Source organism: Theropithecus gelada, chromosome 9 (genome assembly GCF_003255815.1).
Source record: "Theropithecus gelada isolate Dixy chromosome 9, Tgel_1.0, whole genome shotgun sequence".
NCBI lineage: Eukaryota > Metazoa > Chordata > Mammalia > Primates > Cercopithecidae > Theropithecus > Theropithecus gelada.
The window spans coordinates 73,828,946-73,847,235 of record NC_037677.1 but is presented as its reverse complement, the minus strand read 5'-3'; the positions used below and the strand labels follow the sequence as shown (position 1 = coordinate 73,847,235).

Genomic DNA, 18,290 nt, shown 5'->3' with positions numbered 1-18,290 from the left:
CAGGCTATCTTCTGTTTTCTCTTTTAGGTCCACCCTTGATTCTCCCTCTCCAGCTTTGATTGACCTGCAGGAACCAGGTTAAAGCAATCCTACTCTCTTGCTTCTCGCCATGTTCTCCCACTCTCCGCTCCAGCTATTGGGTTTCCAAAGCTTTCTGAAAGCTTCTTTAGCTTTCCATTCTCTGTGTTCCTCAACTAATTCCAACAAATTCCCTCTTGTGCTTAAGTTAGTTTCTGTTCCCGTAATTCAAATAACACCCCAAATTACAAATTTTATCTTTCGAGAAATGGTCAAGATATGAGAACCCATACATACCATTTACTTATGATTCTAGAGAGAAAATCAGAAGTGTCCTTTGGAAACAGTGAACAAAAATATTGCCAACACTCCCTAGCTCAAAGAGGTTGAGGCACCATTAACTCAATGTTTTGTCATTAGACAACCTAGAGCCATAATTGTTTGCTGTGAAATAGCACGTGGGTTGGAGAATGGTCAGATTTCAAAATAAGAGGAAAAAGTACACCACTGTTTTTATAATTCCTAACTTAGAACATTTCCAAAACAAAGCTAGCTAAAAAGGAATATACGGGTGCCCAATTTGCATTTTCTTTTCTGTAGCAACAACAGATTAAATTCTCAAAAGGCAGAGCAGCTTAAGATGGAATGAGTATGCTATTTGAAGTCTGATTTTATCCAATATATTCAATACCTTCTGCTCTGAATGTTTATAGTGGTGCTATTATAAGCATGCAAATCTGCAGACTTATAATTTTGTAGATAGTACCGAGGCATGCTGTCTAATACACATCAAAATAAAATAATAAGTATTCCTATGACTTCATTTGGAGAAGGGCTTAAATTTCATCTATGAAATTTTTCTATTCATTCTAATTTCCTATGGCCAACCTTTGCACATCACTAAGTGCTGTCCTTAATTAAGATGTTAAGGTCATGGTGAAAGATTTGCATTGATTCATATATGTTACTAATTTTCGTGAAGGTCAGTTAGATTAGAGGTGCAATATAAGGTCACAGAGGCTCAAGCTGAACCATATCCAAAGTCCCATACTTGTACTGTCTAACTTTGTCAGGATCCGACTTTCCCACCATAGGGAATATCAGAGTACCCAGGAAGACCAAGGAGGAACTAGTTAACCTAAAGGGTCTTACCTTTGCAAACGCCACTAGGAAAATCTGTTCATTTAAAACACTTTGGTAGTTAAAATATTATTGGAAACAGACTTTGCTTCTTTATAAATTCAGTTGGTATTTCATATTATAACGACAGTGAAGGAGGGAAGAGTAGGGGATGTCATTTGACTGTGCAGTTTGAGATTTTTCAATAGCAAACATTGTTAATCATTGTTGTATATCTAGTATAAAGTATTAAGGACTTAATAGAATTCTTTATAATCACAATTTAGTCAATTCAATTTCTTTCTTAGAGTAGGACTAAATGATTACTGGAATGTTAAGTACTAAAAGAAAGAGTTAACTTGTTAAGACCTAAGATCAAGGCAATGACAAAAATTACTTCAAAATCTACAAATTCCTAGTTTATAGAGCCTTGGTTTATAAGATGAGAACTTGATATTGCCCAATGTCATTTTTATGTTTAAGATAAGGAGAATTTCTATAGTAAAGAAGAGTAAGGGGCTCTTTTCACACTATTTTGTGTTGGCTATTAAATATTGCTTACAGGTTAAAATTTCATGTCAACAGAGATGCTGTCTGTCTTGAATATTAATATTTCTGTACTGTTTTAAGGGCTGCTTCCTAAATGGAGTTGACATCATTGCTGGTTACTCTTTATAACAGTTCCTACTGAAGAGTTGTTACCAGGAATTATCATAGAAACTCCATTCCTCTGCAAGGTCATGTCATTACTTATTCCATTCACAGAACAATGCAGTTCAGAAGGCATATGAGGGCAGGTGTTCAGATGAAGGGGGAAATGCTTTGCTGTGCCATGTGTGGCTGGTAATTCCAAGCACAACTGTAAGTAACAGGGAATTTCACATATTCTCTCTTACTGCATCATCAGTGTGGAATGTGTACAAATTGAAATTAGAACTGATTAGGATTTTATTTCAACTGCAGCTTCTCCCAAGCATTGCCAAGCCAGTTCAAAACTATGGCTAATCTAAGCGTTAGTCAATAATGGATGTGATGTTTGAAAGAAGGAGGTCGATTTTTTCCTCCCTTGAGAAAATAATAAAACAAATGAAAATGGATTAAAGAATTTTCCCACTATCTCAGAGCTTAAAACTACCTAGCCATAATTCAGTAAAATATTATTGGGGTATTTTGAAAAGCATCCATTTAAAAGCATGATGCTTCTATTATAGTAAGCTGGTCTGTATCTCTCTCAAAGTACCATACTTGCTGCTCTTCAATTTTACACCATTCCTTTCTAGAAAAACGTTATTACTCCAAGGGAACTCTCCTAGGGAATCAGAATAATTGGCATAGATCATGTAACAAAGGTCCAACCACAGGGAACTAGAATGAATTTAGAGCAAATATACAAGAACCATGCAGTTGCAAGCACTGTGCAGTTTCTTTTCTTTCACTCTGACATTTGATGGCATCAGAGCTATCATTGCTATGTCTGTAGTAAACAGGGGAGGAAGTCACTACAATTCTGTGAACCCATAAAACAGAGGAGACTCCCGATATCCAAAGATAATCAGTACTGGAAAAATCAAGTGCATTTAAAATGGAGAGCAAAAGGCCATAGTAAATAATCTTTTTAAAGTTTGATTCAGACTTACTCTTAAAAGATAAAACTGGAAATTATAAAAATAGGCTTATATGATTTAATAAAATGTAAGTTATAACTGGATTCATGTATAAGTTCTCAGAATGAACAAAGACTAAACCAAGTGTTATTTTTCCCAACAAAATGATATATGTCAACATTCTTCACTTTTTAATTTTCATAGCATAAGCAAAAAAGACTGTCTTTTGGGAGAAGTATTTGCCATCCAGAGATCTCACTTATCTTTTTGTCTTCATTTAATCTATGTACTTTCAAATCATTCTTACATGAAACAGCTATCAGGAAGTCATCCTAACTTTTCACATGCTTCCTAGCCTAATGCTGCCAGAGTACTGCGTACCCACAGCTCAGCTGTGCACCCAGAAGTTCTCCAAATCACTTTCCTTGACTTGAGGAAACTTAGTGTCTTTGTCAAAACTTGCAGTTTTGTTCTGCAATCAATTTGTTCAATATCTAACACCCCTGGGAGACACTGACAAATAAGGATGGAAGTCAGCATTCGACTGGAAGGAATGTTTGAGTGGGAACCAGTTTTAAATGCGGTCATGTTCTTAGTGAATATTTTTGAATTACAATGATGTTTACTTTCCTACATGACCTGTCTGTGGAGACTCAAATAATGAATACTTGAATAATGAGGACCTATATTTTTAAACAAAATAAAGCAACGTTAATTCTTCTAGATTCGAAGTCTGTCAAATGATAACCTATTGGTGTTCCTCTTAGAAATTCATGAAAGACCATGAAAGATTTATCGAACCTATGTTCATCACAAAGAATCTGAAAATTTTTAAACTTGAGCACTTTTAAAGCTCCTTCTGCTTGTTTTTAAAAAGATCGAACCTAAGCTAGCATCATAAAATAGTGTAAGACCCTGCATTACAGATACCCTTTAAACATCTGTATCTATGACTAGTATCTTTTATAGACAGACCGCTTTAAAAACCTCTCTCTCTCACATATATATATATATATATAACAAATGAAAACACACATGAATTTAAATAATCTGCAATAAATTAACTTTTTTTTTTTGAGACAGAGTCTTGCTCTGTCACCCAGGCTGGAGTGCAGTGATGCAATCTCGGCTCACCGCAACCTCTGCCTCCTGGGTACAAGTGACTCTCATGCCTCAGCCTCCCAAGTAGCTGGGATTACGGGCATGTGCCATGATGCCAGGCTAATTTTTTTGTGTTTTTAGTAGAGACAGGGTTTCACCATGTTGGCAAGGCTGGTCTCAAACTCCTGGCCTCAAGTGATTTGCCCACCTTTGCCTTCCAAAGTGTGCAATAATATAACTTTTTAAATATAGTTCTTAAATATTGTGTTCTTAGAGGACATATGAACTAAGCAGGCACCTGACCCAAAGAATATTGCTTGTAAATGATAACACAATGTCTATGGCATGGAATTGTAGACTTACCTGAGATTGTGCATTGACATTGGCTCCATTTGTAACCAAGACTTTTACCACCTCTGCTTGCCCAGCCAAAGATGCGATGTGCAATGCTGTGTTTCCTTTCTGTGAAATGAAAGTCAAGATTTATCAACTCATCGACCTTTTGAATTTTTCTGTTCTTCCCAAAAAGAACACATTTGACAAACACCTTATGAGTTGTGCCCCCATTCTTACTGAGGGCTGAATCCTCACAGAACATAGTGAGTGGTACAAAAAGCATTAGATACATGATACTGACCTTTGTAGCTGCGTCCACATTGGCTTCTCTCTGTAGCAGCTCAGAAACAACTTCTACATGGCCTTCTTTGGAAGCAAGATGGAGAGCGTTCAACCCATTCTGATTAAAAGTAAAGGAAAAGCTTTACTCAGTAGGCTGAAAATAGAGCAGTAAACAGTCTACCAAGGACTCCTGAGCTATTATAATGTCCCACCTGATGACCACTTGTATGTGTGCAGTGCGGGAACTTGAATCTTGAATTAGGAATCAAAGTACTTGAAAACCAGATGTGTTGTTCTGTTATCACTGTTTACTAAATTTTAGAAATTAATTATTAAGGGACATATGCCAACATTTCTGAATGTTCCTCTAACGGAATAATTTGACAATGACAAGCTGATAAAATTCTATGGAAAAAAAAAGAACTCGCAAAAAAATAAAGTCTTTAAGGACTTTGAAGTCTGGATTTTTAGAATTTTAAGTAAAAAATTCAATAATAACTCCAACTAACCTGATTGCAAATGTTGATGTCAACTCCATTTTTTATGTAGTCGAGGGCCTTTTCGAGGTGTCCAGCTCTAGCTGCTCTTAAGTAACTTGCATTGGCATCAGACTAAAATGGAAAAGAAAAACATTTTGATGAGAAAAGAAGCTAATATGCATGTTTATAAACTATCCAGCTTAAGGTCCAAACTAAAATAATTGAACTCTTATTTCTAACAATGAAAATATGAATAAAAGTTCTTTGCAAAAAGAACCAAGAAAAGGACGCATTTTTTAGAAGTTAGCTTCAAGAGTACAATGTTATCCCTTGTGTGATGTCAGAGTTCATTCTGAATTGACAGAGAAAATTTCCTGTAATGTACAGGCACCTTAAATCAACACACAATTTCCAGAGGGAAAAGAGAAATTCTGTAAGTTATTGATAATTACATTATGAAGACCCCACTATTTTCTTGTAGCAGAAACGTAACATCTATTCCTTTTATCCATATCTACCACAGCAAGTTTTTCAATTAATAGATTCAAAATGGCATTCTTCTTCTTCTTCTTAGAGGCAGGGTCTTACTCTGTTGCTCCGGCTGGAGTGCAGTGGTGCAATCACAGCTCACTGCAGCCTCGAACTCCTGGGCTCAAGTGATCCTTGGCCTCAACCTCCTGAGCAGCTGAGACTATAGACATGCGCCACCTTGCCAGGCTACTTTTTTAGTTTTTAGAGACAGGGGTCTCGCTATGTTCCCAGGCTGGTCTTGAACTCCTGGCCTCAGGCAATCCTCCCACCTTGGCCTCCGAAAGTGTTGGGATTATAGGCATGAGCCACCATGCTTAACCCATTTTATGTTGTACTTAATAGTCTAACAGAAATTTGCAGGCAATGATGTTCTACTGGATTTTCCTACAGTACATAGCCATATGTTGGAGCAGCAGCAGAAAGGAAGAAATATATATAAAATTTTAAAACAAGACGTGTAATTCACTCACTGAAAGCTTGCAGCTTTTAACTACTGCTAAACTCTCACATCTATAATTTCATAGTTGAAACCACCTGCTATTGAAATCTTTGATAGAAAGATGGTGAGGGGAAAGACACTGCAAAGCTGGGCCTGCAAAATCTGTAAAGAAGTATTGCTTAATACAGTACAATACAAAAGCAGGTTTTCCTGAAAGAGCAGCCAGATACATCTTGTCACCAGTTATAAATGCAATCATGCAGGGTATGGCTTAAAAGAGAAAAGTGTCTTCTATCAGCCATATGGTAAACACTGCCTTCAAACACTTTGTTCAAATGCCGCCTCATCCGTGAAGCCTGCCCAGACCCCTCAGGTGGAGTTTAGTTTCTCAATGCTCCCAGTATTAATTTCATTGAACTCACTTTGTATTTACCACACAACATCACAGATTTTGGTATACCTGTCCTTCTTCCACTCTAAATTATCAGCCCCTTCAGAATATGCAGAGGAGGCAGATTAAGGAGCAGGCAACTGGACAGCAGCCAAGATGCCAGTCTTTAAGACAGGAATGCTAATTCTTTCATGGAAATGTAATTGAGTAGAAGAAAATTCTACCCCTCAGAAGGGTCTTTGGTTCCAGTGTGGGTCATTTCACTAAGAATCAACTTGCTCAGAACCTCAGAGGCGAGGCCACTGCCTCTGGAGTCACCTGCCCCCTTCTCTTTTACAGTCGTGAGCCTTTCTCAATCACTACTGTGCCTCTAAATTGAGGCTTCTCAGCCTCAGCAGTATTGACATTTTGATCTGAATAATTCTTTGCTGTAGGGGACTGTCCTGTTCATTGTCCAATGTTTACCAGCATTTTCTACTGACCAGGTGCCAGTGGTATCCCCTATTTCTGATAACTAAAAGTGTCTCCAGAATTGCCAAATGTCCCTTGGGGGAGGGGGGCAAAGTCTTCCTAATTGAGAACCACTGCTTTAAATAAACAGTAACCCAACTTACATAAAGATTGTATGCTTAAGGAGGCTTCACTCTTTGGCCTGCTTGGGTTGCCACAAGCCTTGACTCAGCACAAGGCAATGTGACTCCATGTGTAATCTTCATCTTACTGTTTCCCCTGCAACTGGAAGCATTCTTGGCATATAGCAAGTGCCTATAAGTGTTTTGGGAATGAACGAATCAACAAACAAGTAAATTGGGTGGAAATAACTATTAATCAAATTATTGCCTGGAATAATACAAGAGGCTTTATTAGCAGCAGCAGCAGCAGTTTAAGTTGAGAATCTGATAGATACAAAGGTGAATACCAGATAAACTAAGTCACCGAGTCAGGTGTCTGAGAGCACACATAGCTATTACTTAAAATAACATAAAATTGGAATTTGAGATAAGCATGAAAATCATTTAATCAGAGCAGAGGTTTAGGCAGATGATAAGAGATAAAGGTTCAAGTTAAACAAAGGACGAATCAAAGTTTCCAGGGATTTAAAGAAAAACAGAATGCAGTTTTTAAAGAGGATCACTATTTAGAGGTTAGTTTTTTGTTTATAAGTTCAGTTAGAACTAAATTAGCTACGCAAGGATGGCTCATTGCACCATAAAATATCATCTTCTTTGTGCCTGTTCAATGACTTATCAGTGAATTTGCCCAGAAGGGCTCTGATGCCGTTCTGGGAACAAATGACATCAGTCTGCCTGGATATTTCAACTGCCAGAGATAACAACTGTGAGTTAAGCATCCCAAACTCCAATGTGGAGTGCATAACAACAGCAGCTAAAGAAGTTAAAAAAGAGGTGTTGGAATTCAAGAAGAAAAGCCTTTGAATTGATCCCTTATCTGGAAAGATTTAATAATTCCATACACTGTCCAATTTCCTCTCAAGTTTCCTCAGAATTTTCCCATCCAAACCTCTAAAACAAAACAAAATCAGTATAAAACAAATCTTTGAATTCAGTGGTTCTCTACCTATTTGGGATCTGGATTCTTCCGAGACTAATAAAGGATGGTGAATGAATTATCTTCCATCAACAATTGCACATACACACGCCAAATCTACACCTGCATACACAATTTGCACATAATTTCATGTGGCTCAGGAGCGCTACACCTGCTCATGAACTTGCATTTAAGAATTCCTGCTCTACTGAAACAAATTCTCTGGTGGACGCCTTCATTATATCTATTTTATTCAACAATCCTGATATCAAACAATTCTCTGAGATAGCTAACTGACTGCCTCAGAATTTTAGGAAGTACAAGCAAAAACAGATATTAATTTTCTTCACTTTCCTTGGCTCTGTTACATACCAACATGCTTACCACACCAAAACCATAACAACCACCCACTTCAAATAAAAAGGGGGAAAAGAGAGAAAAAGCAAGAAGAGGGGAATGAAGACTGCCCTGAAGAAAATTTACATCTTAGGAAGTGACATTATAAAGCCCCCAATAAGTTCTTCCTTTTACTCTTAGCCACCAGCAAGCAATATGCCATATCTTCCTGCCTCAAATATTTGTTGAATGTCGACTATGTGTTAGTCATTGTGTCAATATCTGGATACACACTGGTGAACAAAATAAATGTGGTACAAATAATGAATTATTTGCTTTCATTTCACAGCTTCTTACTCTCTCTCCTCTAAAATAACCTTGCATAAGTGGCAGGGCAAATATTGGGTTCTTAACCATTTTCCCCCCAATTTTTTCCATATAGAGTATATAATACTTAGGCATTGTTGTTTATATCCTTCATGTAAAAAACACAGTATTTTGTACTAGACTCAGTATCAGTGGGTTGTATCTCGTTGCCATCATTTCATGGAATAACTAGGACTTACCCTTAACATAGTCTATAGCTTGTTTTTCTAACCTTTTGATAATCTTGTATCAAAACAATGCCTCTTTTGATGCTGTATCTAAGATGCATCCAAAAACATCAACAAACTACTATGGAGGAAATTAGGTTCAAAGACAAATTGGGCTCCGCCACATGGAAAGTCACACAGACAAAGCCAATGCCTAAGGAATTAGTTGCACAAAAATGAATATGAACAGGTTGTTCAACACTTTTTTTCCTCTGGGTGACCAAAATCTGAGGAATTTGGAAAATGGAAGCTGATTTTGTTACCAGTTAATATCCTGTCTACTTAGTCATTTTACTAGGAATATGAATCATGTATGTTTTTCAAGGAAATAGCTTCAGGGATAGAGTCAAGCACTATTATGAATTAATCTAGTAATTCAGCATCTTTACTGGCAGTGGAATATTGATATTATTCAACAGAAAGCAGTTATTGGAAAGAATAAGCATTTTCAGAGTGCCAACACTGGTAATACTTCATACCTTTGGCTATAAGTTAGACATGATTACAAGCACTTAATATTAACTTAATTATATTATTCATCACTTAATATGTATTAATTTTATAAGTCCTTATGTTAATTTATGTAATCCTTATAACAGTTCCATTAAGTAATGGAGCGGGTTGAATGGTGTCTCCCCAAAACCGATGTTCATTACGAACCTCAGAACATGACCCTATTTGGAAATACAATCTTTGCAGATATTATTAGTTAAGAAGAGGTCATACGGGATTAGAATGGGCCCAAAATCCAATGACTGGTGACCTTATAAGAAGAGAAGTCACATGGACACAGAAGATAGATGATGGCCAAGTGAAGAAAGAGGCAGAGACTTGAGTTAATGCTACCTCAAGGCAAGGACCACCAGAAGTGGGAAAAGGCAAGGAAGAATTCTCCCGTAGCGTCTCTAGAGGAAGTGTGATTCTACTGATACCTTAATTTTGGACTTCTGGCCTCCAGAACTGTGAGAGAATACATTTCGGTTATTTTAAGCCACCCGGTTTGTGGTGGTTTACTACGTCAGCCCTAGCAAACTAACACAAGTAGGTACTATTACTAGCTCCATTTCGTAGATGAGAAAATTGAGCTGCAGGATGAATGACTTTCCCAGGGACACAGAGCTTGTGAATGGCAGGGATGCAAACCCAGTCTGGCTCTGGAGTCTAGGCTGTTAATCAGCATTCTAAGAAAGGGTTTACATGTTTGGTCTATTCCAAATGAGAATTCTTAGCTCATTCATTCATTCATTTTCCATCAGTCCATCCATTTGTCCATCTATCCATTGAATTAACTATTTTAGGCACTTTCAGGTTATCTTCCATGGATCAGAATTTCCTCATTCAGTTTATTATGAGACTCAAGATCAGGCTAACAGTGGATCACCTGAAAAAGTGCAGACTGGAGACCCAGTAAGTACATAACATAGCTCTGCTCCTTTGCTTCTAAACCTTTCTGGGGGCTGAGGGCAATCTCAGGAACCTCTTTGTACTTGATGTGCCAATTCTCTAATCTTTCCCTGTTACCCCATCTTCCCAGCTACCTGGGAGCCATGTGAAGGGTCAGATGATCCTTCCTGTAAACTTCAAATTCCTTTTTTCTACTGGTGCCCTGCCTTCTGCCTACCAACATAGAAAACAAAAGAAAGCCCAAAATACAAAAAAGTTTCCTTCCACTTTTCTACCCAGCACCCCATTGCAAGTGATGATCTCCTCTATTTCCCAGTGCAGTGGATGAGGTAAGAACCAAAGCACTGGAATCACACAGCCCAAATCTATATTTCAGCTATTCTATCTCTTAGTGTTTGGTAAGTTTTTGAAAATATATATGTACCTCAGTTTTCTCAGCTGTCAAATGGGAATAAAATAACCTACTGTTAGGATACAATTAGATAATTCAGGTAAAGTAATTAACAATGTGAGTACACAGCTCGGTACTCAATAAGTAGATGTTTATAAGTTCTCCTTTAAATATCCAACATTTTGAAAGATTGGTTTAGGTTCACACTGACTTATATCCTTAATACAAATTCATATTTGCACTTCTGACAATACTGTTTCTCTCACTCATCAATACTGTCTCTCTGTATAAAATCACCAATGACCTTCCAGTCATCAAGTTCCATGACTTTTAAGTTTCTCCTCTTATAATGTTGAACCATTTGACAGTACCGATCACCTTCTCTTTCTTGAAAATCTTGTCTTGAGCTTTTCTTCTGTCATCTCTTTGTTCACTTCCTTCAGTGCCTCACTGTGTCAACCCATCACTGAAAATGTTCAAAACTCACATTTCTTTCCTTCCTATATGCTCTTTCTAGGTGACCTAATCACTTCCATGGCTCTCACCATTCTCTCTAAGCCCAGCACTCCATATCCATATAGTGCTCATCCTCACCCCCAGACATTTCCATGGCCCACAATTCCCTCACTCAACAACAGCAACAACAAAAGTGTGCTGAGATATATAATGCATCTGCCTGCAACCAGATAACCAGATGCTAATGACAGAAATATGAACAATAGATTTCCTTGTTTTTATTTAAACATCCCAAGATTATCCTAGCCACCCAGGCATGCAATCTTGGTGTAACTCTCTGATTACCTTTTTTACTTCACTCTCTCCCTCAAATCCCCTTCCAGAAAGTTATGTGTACACATCTGATTCAATATTCTGTCTCAGGGACTTTCTTAGTTCTTTCTCCTTTTTTAAAAAAAGTATTTATCATGATGCATATCACACATTTAAAAATACATAAAACATATATGAACAGTTTAAAGAAAAATCATAAGATGAACAACCACGTACCCACTATTCAACTCAAGAATGCAACTTACAAGTGGATTTGAAGACTTCCAGTGAGTCCCTTCTTGAGTGGTTCTCCTAAGGCATCCTCTGTTTTAGTTAATTACTCTCATGCCTTTCTTTATAGTTTTAACATTTATGTACCCCTCCCTAAGCTAAATATTATGTAATTGACTTAGTCTTAGTACTGAGTACTCAAGAGTCTTAGTACTCTATGTAAGTAAAATTATATATTATGTATCATTCTGTCTTTGTTTGTCTAATGTTGTGTTTCTTAGAGTCAATCATGTTGACATGTAATATGTGGGTAATTTATAATTGCTAGCGTAGAAGAGTCCATTATGTGATTATAGTGCAATGTATTTATCCACTGTAGAGTTGATGGATGTTTGTCTTGTTTCCAGTTTGGACTCACTACGAAAGATACTGCCACTAATATTCTGGCACTAGTTGGGGCACATAAGGGCAAGAGTTTTTTAAATCTTAGGATCATAAATGCTGGATCACTCAGTATGTGCTTATTCAGCTTTGCTAGTTAATTCCTAGTTAACTGTATTTCAAAGTGATTGCACCAATTTACATTTCTGTGGCTTGTGACTGTTGCTTGTGATCTCATATTCCTTAGAAACTAATCTTTGGTAATTCTTTAATGCCTAGGTTATTGTTGTCATATTCCAAACAGAAATTTGAGATTGGTTCTGTCAGTTGCCTAGAGGCACTATCAACTCAAGATTACTTTAAAAATAAATGCTTGGCTTGAGGTTTTTTGTTTTTGTTTTTGTTAAGACTACACGGATAAATTTAGATCTCAAATTGGTATAGATATGAGGGATTCTTTATGGTTACACATTCTCAGGACAGATTTTTTTTCCCTTCCATCTGGTGACAAATGGAGAGGGGAGTGTTTTTCCTGTCTCTTCTATATGGTGGGTTTCTTTCCTGTCCATTCTTATATTGGGGGCTCACCATTTGGGGCCCAGGTTAATGTGGGGTCTCTTGTTAGACTATCCACCTTGGGCAAATCCTAGGCTTTGTGTCCTGTACTCTGTATTCACACAACCAAGTAAAACAGTTTTTGCTTTCACACATATATATATATTTAAATCTCTACAGGCCTCTTACCTTTAAAATGCTAGTTCAAAGATGCACTTCAAAAGACTTACTTTTATTGTTTCCCTAACTTCTTAGCTTTCCCTGCAGCTGAAAATATGCTAGCTTTCTTTTTCCTCATTCATCCTGCTCCCTGGCCAGTTCAGGCCCTTGCTATATAATGCCTAGATCATTTAAAAAATCTCCAGGAGGTTGTAGTTGGCACTAATTGAATCGGCTAGAAGCACTGAACAGTGTATGAAGAGCCACTGAGGGTTCAAAGAAAGTCAAGACAAGGAAAATAGCTGCAATTAAATGAGTGCCTACTATATGCCTGGGACCTCACTAAGCATTTTACATGTAGTATTATTATGTACTATGTCTTACTATACATGTATTATCATTTATTTCTTAAGTATTCAATCAAAACAGGAATCTCATTACAGAAGCAGAAACCTAACTTTCTTAAAAATTAAATGGCTTGCGCAAGGTCACATAACTAATAAGTAAGCAGCAAGGAATGAAACGTAAGACTGCTTGATAACAAGCCCAGGCTCTTCCCTCAACACCAGGGGTTTTCCAATTGAGTTCCGTGGAGCCCAAAAATTTAGAAACACTGAGATCAAGGGTAGGGCTCAGTGAGCAGAGTTCTGTGTGCCTATCTTCAGTTTCGCCCCAATAGGTGTACCCTTATCTGTTTCATATATTGCTGTTTTATGCCATACCCATTTGTTCAAATGTTGTTGCTATTAAACCATAAAATCCACTTCTATGGCATAGGCTCACAGGCCCTTTAAAACCTGTCCCAAACACACACTTCCAGCCTGAAACAAAACGTGAATCAACACTAATCTTGAAAGCAACCTAGATATCTTTTTATTCCTCAACTGCCCCCTAAAATTTCCTGGCACTGCAACTCACCTGGGTCATTGGTAATAGTACTAATGCTCTGCTAGTAATGCTCACCAACACTCCTCACTTCCCCGCACCTGGCCAACAGACTCACCTACTAACTTCTGGGTCCAGCTCAAAGATCCCTTTGTATTTGCTACTTTCCCTGATAAGCACTAGGCATGACCCCTTCTCGCTCTGGACTCCTACAGCACTTGGTCTGTTCTGCTTAGGATCACATATCCTACAAAGATGGACGATAATCTCTTTTAGGTAGGTCTTTGTCCTCCACCTTGAGGATGCAGCTTTCAATAACGTTAAAATCTAGCTGTGCACACTGGAGCCTGAATTCATAGTAGATGAACCTACGGAAGTTGATAAAGTCAGAGAAGCTCATTGGGAAGGGCCAATTCTGCATCCTGGAAACAGCTGGGAAAACAGTGGGTAGCAGGAGGCAGGATTTCAACAGGGTATTTGGTCAGTGAGAATAAAAGGAAGAAAAGGTAGGTAGAAATAAAGAGCCAGAGAGGTCTGAGGAATGGTGAATAGACAATCTCTACTCAAAGGGGATTCCCCTGGGAGAGGGGAGTAGGCAGAAAGGACAGGTTCAGAAGAGGTTTGGAACACCAGATAAATCTGATTTAACTTCACCACAAAGATACCGGGAGGAAATAAAGAGTTTTGAAGAGTGAAAAGACATCATTAAAGCTATATATTGACCCAATTAATTGACATCAGAGTTGAGTGTGGGAGGAAATGGAGATAAGACCTGTGGGTCCTTGTTGTCAACCCCCCCATGCCTCAAGGATCTCCCAGGCAGGAATAACTAACACACACACACACACACACACACACACACACACCCCACAGCCAAGGGATTCAGATTCAATTGGTCTGAGATGGGACGTTTTGATCAATGCAGCTCAAGTCGATCTCCTTTGGTGGCACATTAAGTTATCCTTCACCAAAGGAGAAAGCCACTGAAGTAGGTTACTGTGAAAATATGTTTGTATGTGACAATGTGATAAGATGACCTGGGGGGCTAGCTGTGGAATGGACAAGAAAGTGTGATATAAGAAGCATTCTGAAGGTATACTGACAGGCTTTTAATTTCACACACAAGATTAAGATCTCAAGGCCAGATTTTAAATTGTTGACTTTTATAATTACCCCCCCCCCCACCCTTTTTCATCTATGCCCTGCCCTTTTTTTTTTTTTTTTTTCTTTTTAAAGAGATGAGGTCTTGTTCTGTTGCCCAGGCTGTATTCAAGCTCCTGGGCTCAAGCAATCCACAGTTTCTGGCTTATGCAACCCTCTTTCTTCTTCTCCCCTCCCCTTCTCTCCCCTCCCCCTTCCTCTCTTTCTCCCTCCCTCCCTCCTTTCTTTTTTGGAGACAAGGTCTCACTCTCACACCCAGGCTGGAGTGCAGTGGCACTATCATGGCTCGCTGTAGCTCAGGTGATCCTCCCACCTCAGCCTTCCAAGTAGTTGGGACTTTAGGTACACACCACCACACCTGGCTAATTTTTGTATTTTTTGTAGACATGGGTTTCAGCATGTCACCCAGGCTAGTCTCAAACTCCTAGGCTCAAGTGATCTGCCTGTCTCAGCCTCCCAAAGTGTTGGTGTGAGCCACAGTGCCCAGCCTTATGCCTCCTGCTTTTAAAGGCAAAGTTTTATAGCCAGAAACTAAAGATGAGGGGCTTTACTTGGTGGCACTGAGAAGTAATTTTTAGTGAACAAAGTAACATGAGTTTGAAAATTATTCTCCATCAGAAAGGGGACTTGAAGTTTTCAAAATCTAAAATGTGTTTATTTAGAATAAGATAACTTCCAACAAAAAAAATTAGTCAAATGACTTGAAAGGCCCATTCTTCTGTGTTTAAGACTTTGATATGGGATACAGAGCTGTGGCTCTGCCCAAGCACATGAGAGGGGAGCCAAAGGGTGGATTTTTTTTTTTCCTATGAGACTAGAGCTGAATCACTGGGACATGGCCATCGCGATTGTGACCACTCAGTTGCCAGTTATTTTAGAGTAAGATATTGTGCACTGATATTTTTATAGATATCTTGCACAGTGATCTAATTTCCCACCAATTTCAAAAGAATGCAACCAATTACACAAACGAAAACAATGGTGACATTCATGTTATAATCTGCTGCCTGTCAGTAAAAACCTTGGATCTTTAAGAGATTGGTATTTCTCTTTTTAAGAGATTGGTCTATGTCAGCAAATGCATTCTTTTCAAGTATGTGTTTTGGGTGTGGAGATCTTAAACAAAGGGGAATTTTATGTGTCTTATCCACGGCAAGAGCTTGAAAAAACTTGAACCAGTTTAGTTAGGAAAGACCTCAGATTATTAAGCTTTTATTCTTTTTTTTACTTAATTGCTATCCAGTTATTAGAAATAAACCAGCACTTCTCATCCATAAATCAGCCAGAAGAGGAGTAAAAGGCGGTGGTTACTTAACCAATTAAAAAAATGCTTCTAAATTTCTAAAGGTGGCCTGTATTAGTAATCATCACTATCAAAACCAACTGAAGTAAAAGGGCCTAGCTCCACGGATTCCCTCTGATTGCTACAAGGCTGCCTTTGCGTGGATTTTGCTTGGAAGTAACCTCAGTTCATCCCTGAAAATGAGGTCACTGTCCCCTAACACATGTTAGGCATGGTTAGCATCTTCACACTGGGACCTGTGCCAGAAAGGCCCCTGCTGGTGCACATTTCCAACCTGCTGGGGTGTCTGTGCACAGTGGCCACTCTCATGCTGAAAGGCAAAACAACGTTCCCATCTTTATCTTTAAATAGAGGGGAGTGGGACTAGTTAAAAAAATACAGTGCTGGCAGGCTTTTGTTTTTGTAAAGGCAGTGTTTTCAAGAGATTTACCTTGCCATATGCTGATAAAACATACCCTCACCCAGTCTGTCTACTATGATCTGGTTTACATCAAAAGGAGGATCTAGAATTCAGGCCCTGGGGGTATTTTTTTCTCACTCAGAATTCAGACTCCTAAAAATTCTCTTGGAGACTGATTAGCAATGGAAATAAATACAGAGAAGAAAAAAAATTTTCCCATGGGGGGAAAACGCATGTCAGGTGCTGGTGGGTGGGTGGGTATTTCTAATATCCCTCAACGTAAACTTTATTGTGTTCAGCTGCAAAACAGGATTTGCATTTGTCTCAAATTTTCTGATAATATAAAGTAAGATCTTAAAAAGCCAGTTTCACTTTTCTCTCAGAGGATATAAAATCATAGGGATCAGGAGAGGAGATTTTGTGCCTTAATAATATGAGGTCAATATAGTAACACTTTGTCTTGATTTGTACCAGGCTATGGCCAACTATTTTGACTTCAAACTATTTTGACTCATAACTTTCATTTTCCTTACACTACGGAAGTTGCAAGGTACCTTACTGTGCTGCAGACACAAAGTCATTATGCTGTATTAGGCAGAAAGCTATACATGATGTAAGGAACTGGTAGGATGATTTGACTGGATGACAAGCAAGATCGCCCCTGCCCTAAAAGCTCCATGGTATTATGCAATGTGCAAATGCTTCCACTGCTAATGGTAAGTGTTTAATTTTCCAAATAAACAAAGATGGAACAGTGTTAATAAAAGTTCTCTTGTGGCCAAGGTACCTAACCCAAGATATGAAAATAAGTATAGCCCTTTATCCAAGATACTTTTCTTTTTTTCTTTTTTGCCAGACAGTCTCTCTCTATCACCCAGGCTGGAGCTCACTGCAACCTCCATCTCCCAGGATCAAGCAATCCTCCCACTTCGACCTCCCTAGTAGCCAGGTCTACAGTGCACACCACTACACCCGACTAATTTTTGTATTTTTCAGTAGAGATGGAGTTTCGCCATGTTACCCAGGCTGTTCTTGACTTTTGGGCTCAAGTAATCCTCCCATCTTGGCCTCCCAAGTGTTGGGATTACAAATGTAAGCCACTGTGCCCAGCTCAAGATACTTTTCAAATTTAAAATTAAAAGGAATCATTCAACTTTATTTCATTAGGAAATTTTAGGGCAGCATGAGTTTGTCATGACTTTGGTGAAGCTATACAACAGGAAGAGCCAGGCCATCCTTAAAATTAATAAAATATTTGTCTTTGATTATTCTGAAATCTAAAGATTCAAATAAATAAGCCAGGAAAATAACCACAGATGGAGAAACCATTTCTGATAAGTAGGTTTTGCAGGTGTATTCATTACCAGACTCTTTTGAAACCTCTGCTGTGTTTGAACCTGTTTCTTGTTAGCTCTTGAGACAAAGAAGCACAAGAGAAATAGTAATACGTTGCTTTGGCGGGGGTGGCGGGGAAAACAAGTTTATCCACTGCATTCTCAGGGCTAGGCAATTCAAAACATACAGCAGCCCTGGAGAATTATTTTTCTTTCTTAATACACACTAATGGAATGTTAATATAAGGAAGATTTAGTCCTTTGGAAAAGTGTAATCATGCTTATTTCAGGGAATTTTTTTCCCCATTGGGTTAAAATAAGATAGTAATCACTGGTTTAATGAAACAGTAGTTAACGTTGGTTTGTAATCTGTAAGTGTTCTAGATGACAGCCTTCCCAAAAACACCTAAAGTATTTTCCATTTTTTTTGGCAGAAGGTGCGCGCTGAACAAAAGAACATAAAGCCACTGGGGTCCTAAACTTTCTTTTTTTTTTCTTTTCTTTTCTTTCTTTCTTTTTTTTTTTCCTTTTCTTTTCTTTT

The 18,290-nt window shown here is 38.3% G+C and overlaps 1 protein-coding gene across 5 annotated transcripts in view; it reads right to left on the bottom strand.

Annotated features, from left to right (window-relative positions):
- Nucleotides 1–18,290, bottom strand: part of ANK3 (ankyrin 3) — a 707,282-nt gene that overhangs the window by 249,459 nt on the left and 439,533 nt on the right. For all 5 annotated transcript variants that reach the window (XM_025395913.1, XM_025395911.1, XM_025395909.1 and 2 more), the window contains 3 exons: nt 4,970–5,071; nt 4,480–4,578; nt 4,206–4,304 (listed from right to left, as the gene is read on the bottom strand). In XM_025395913.1, the coding sequence (XP_025251698.1) occupies nt 4,206–4,304; nt 4,480–4,578; nt 4,970–5,071 (300 nt within the window). The remainder of the gene's footprint in view (nt 1–4,205; nt 4,305–4,479; nt 4,579–4,969; nt 5,072–18,290) is intronic.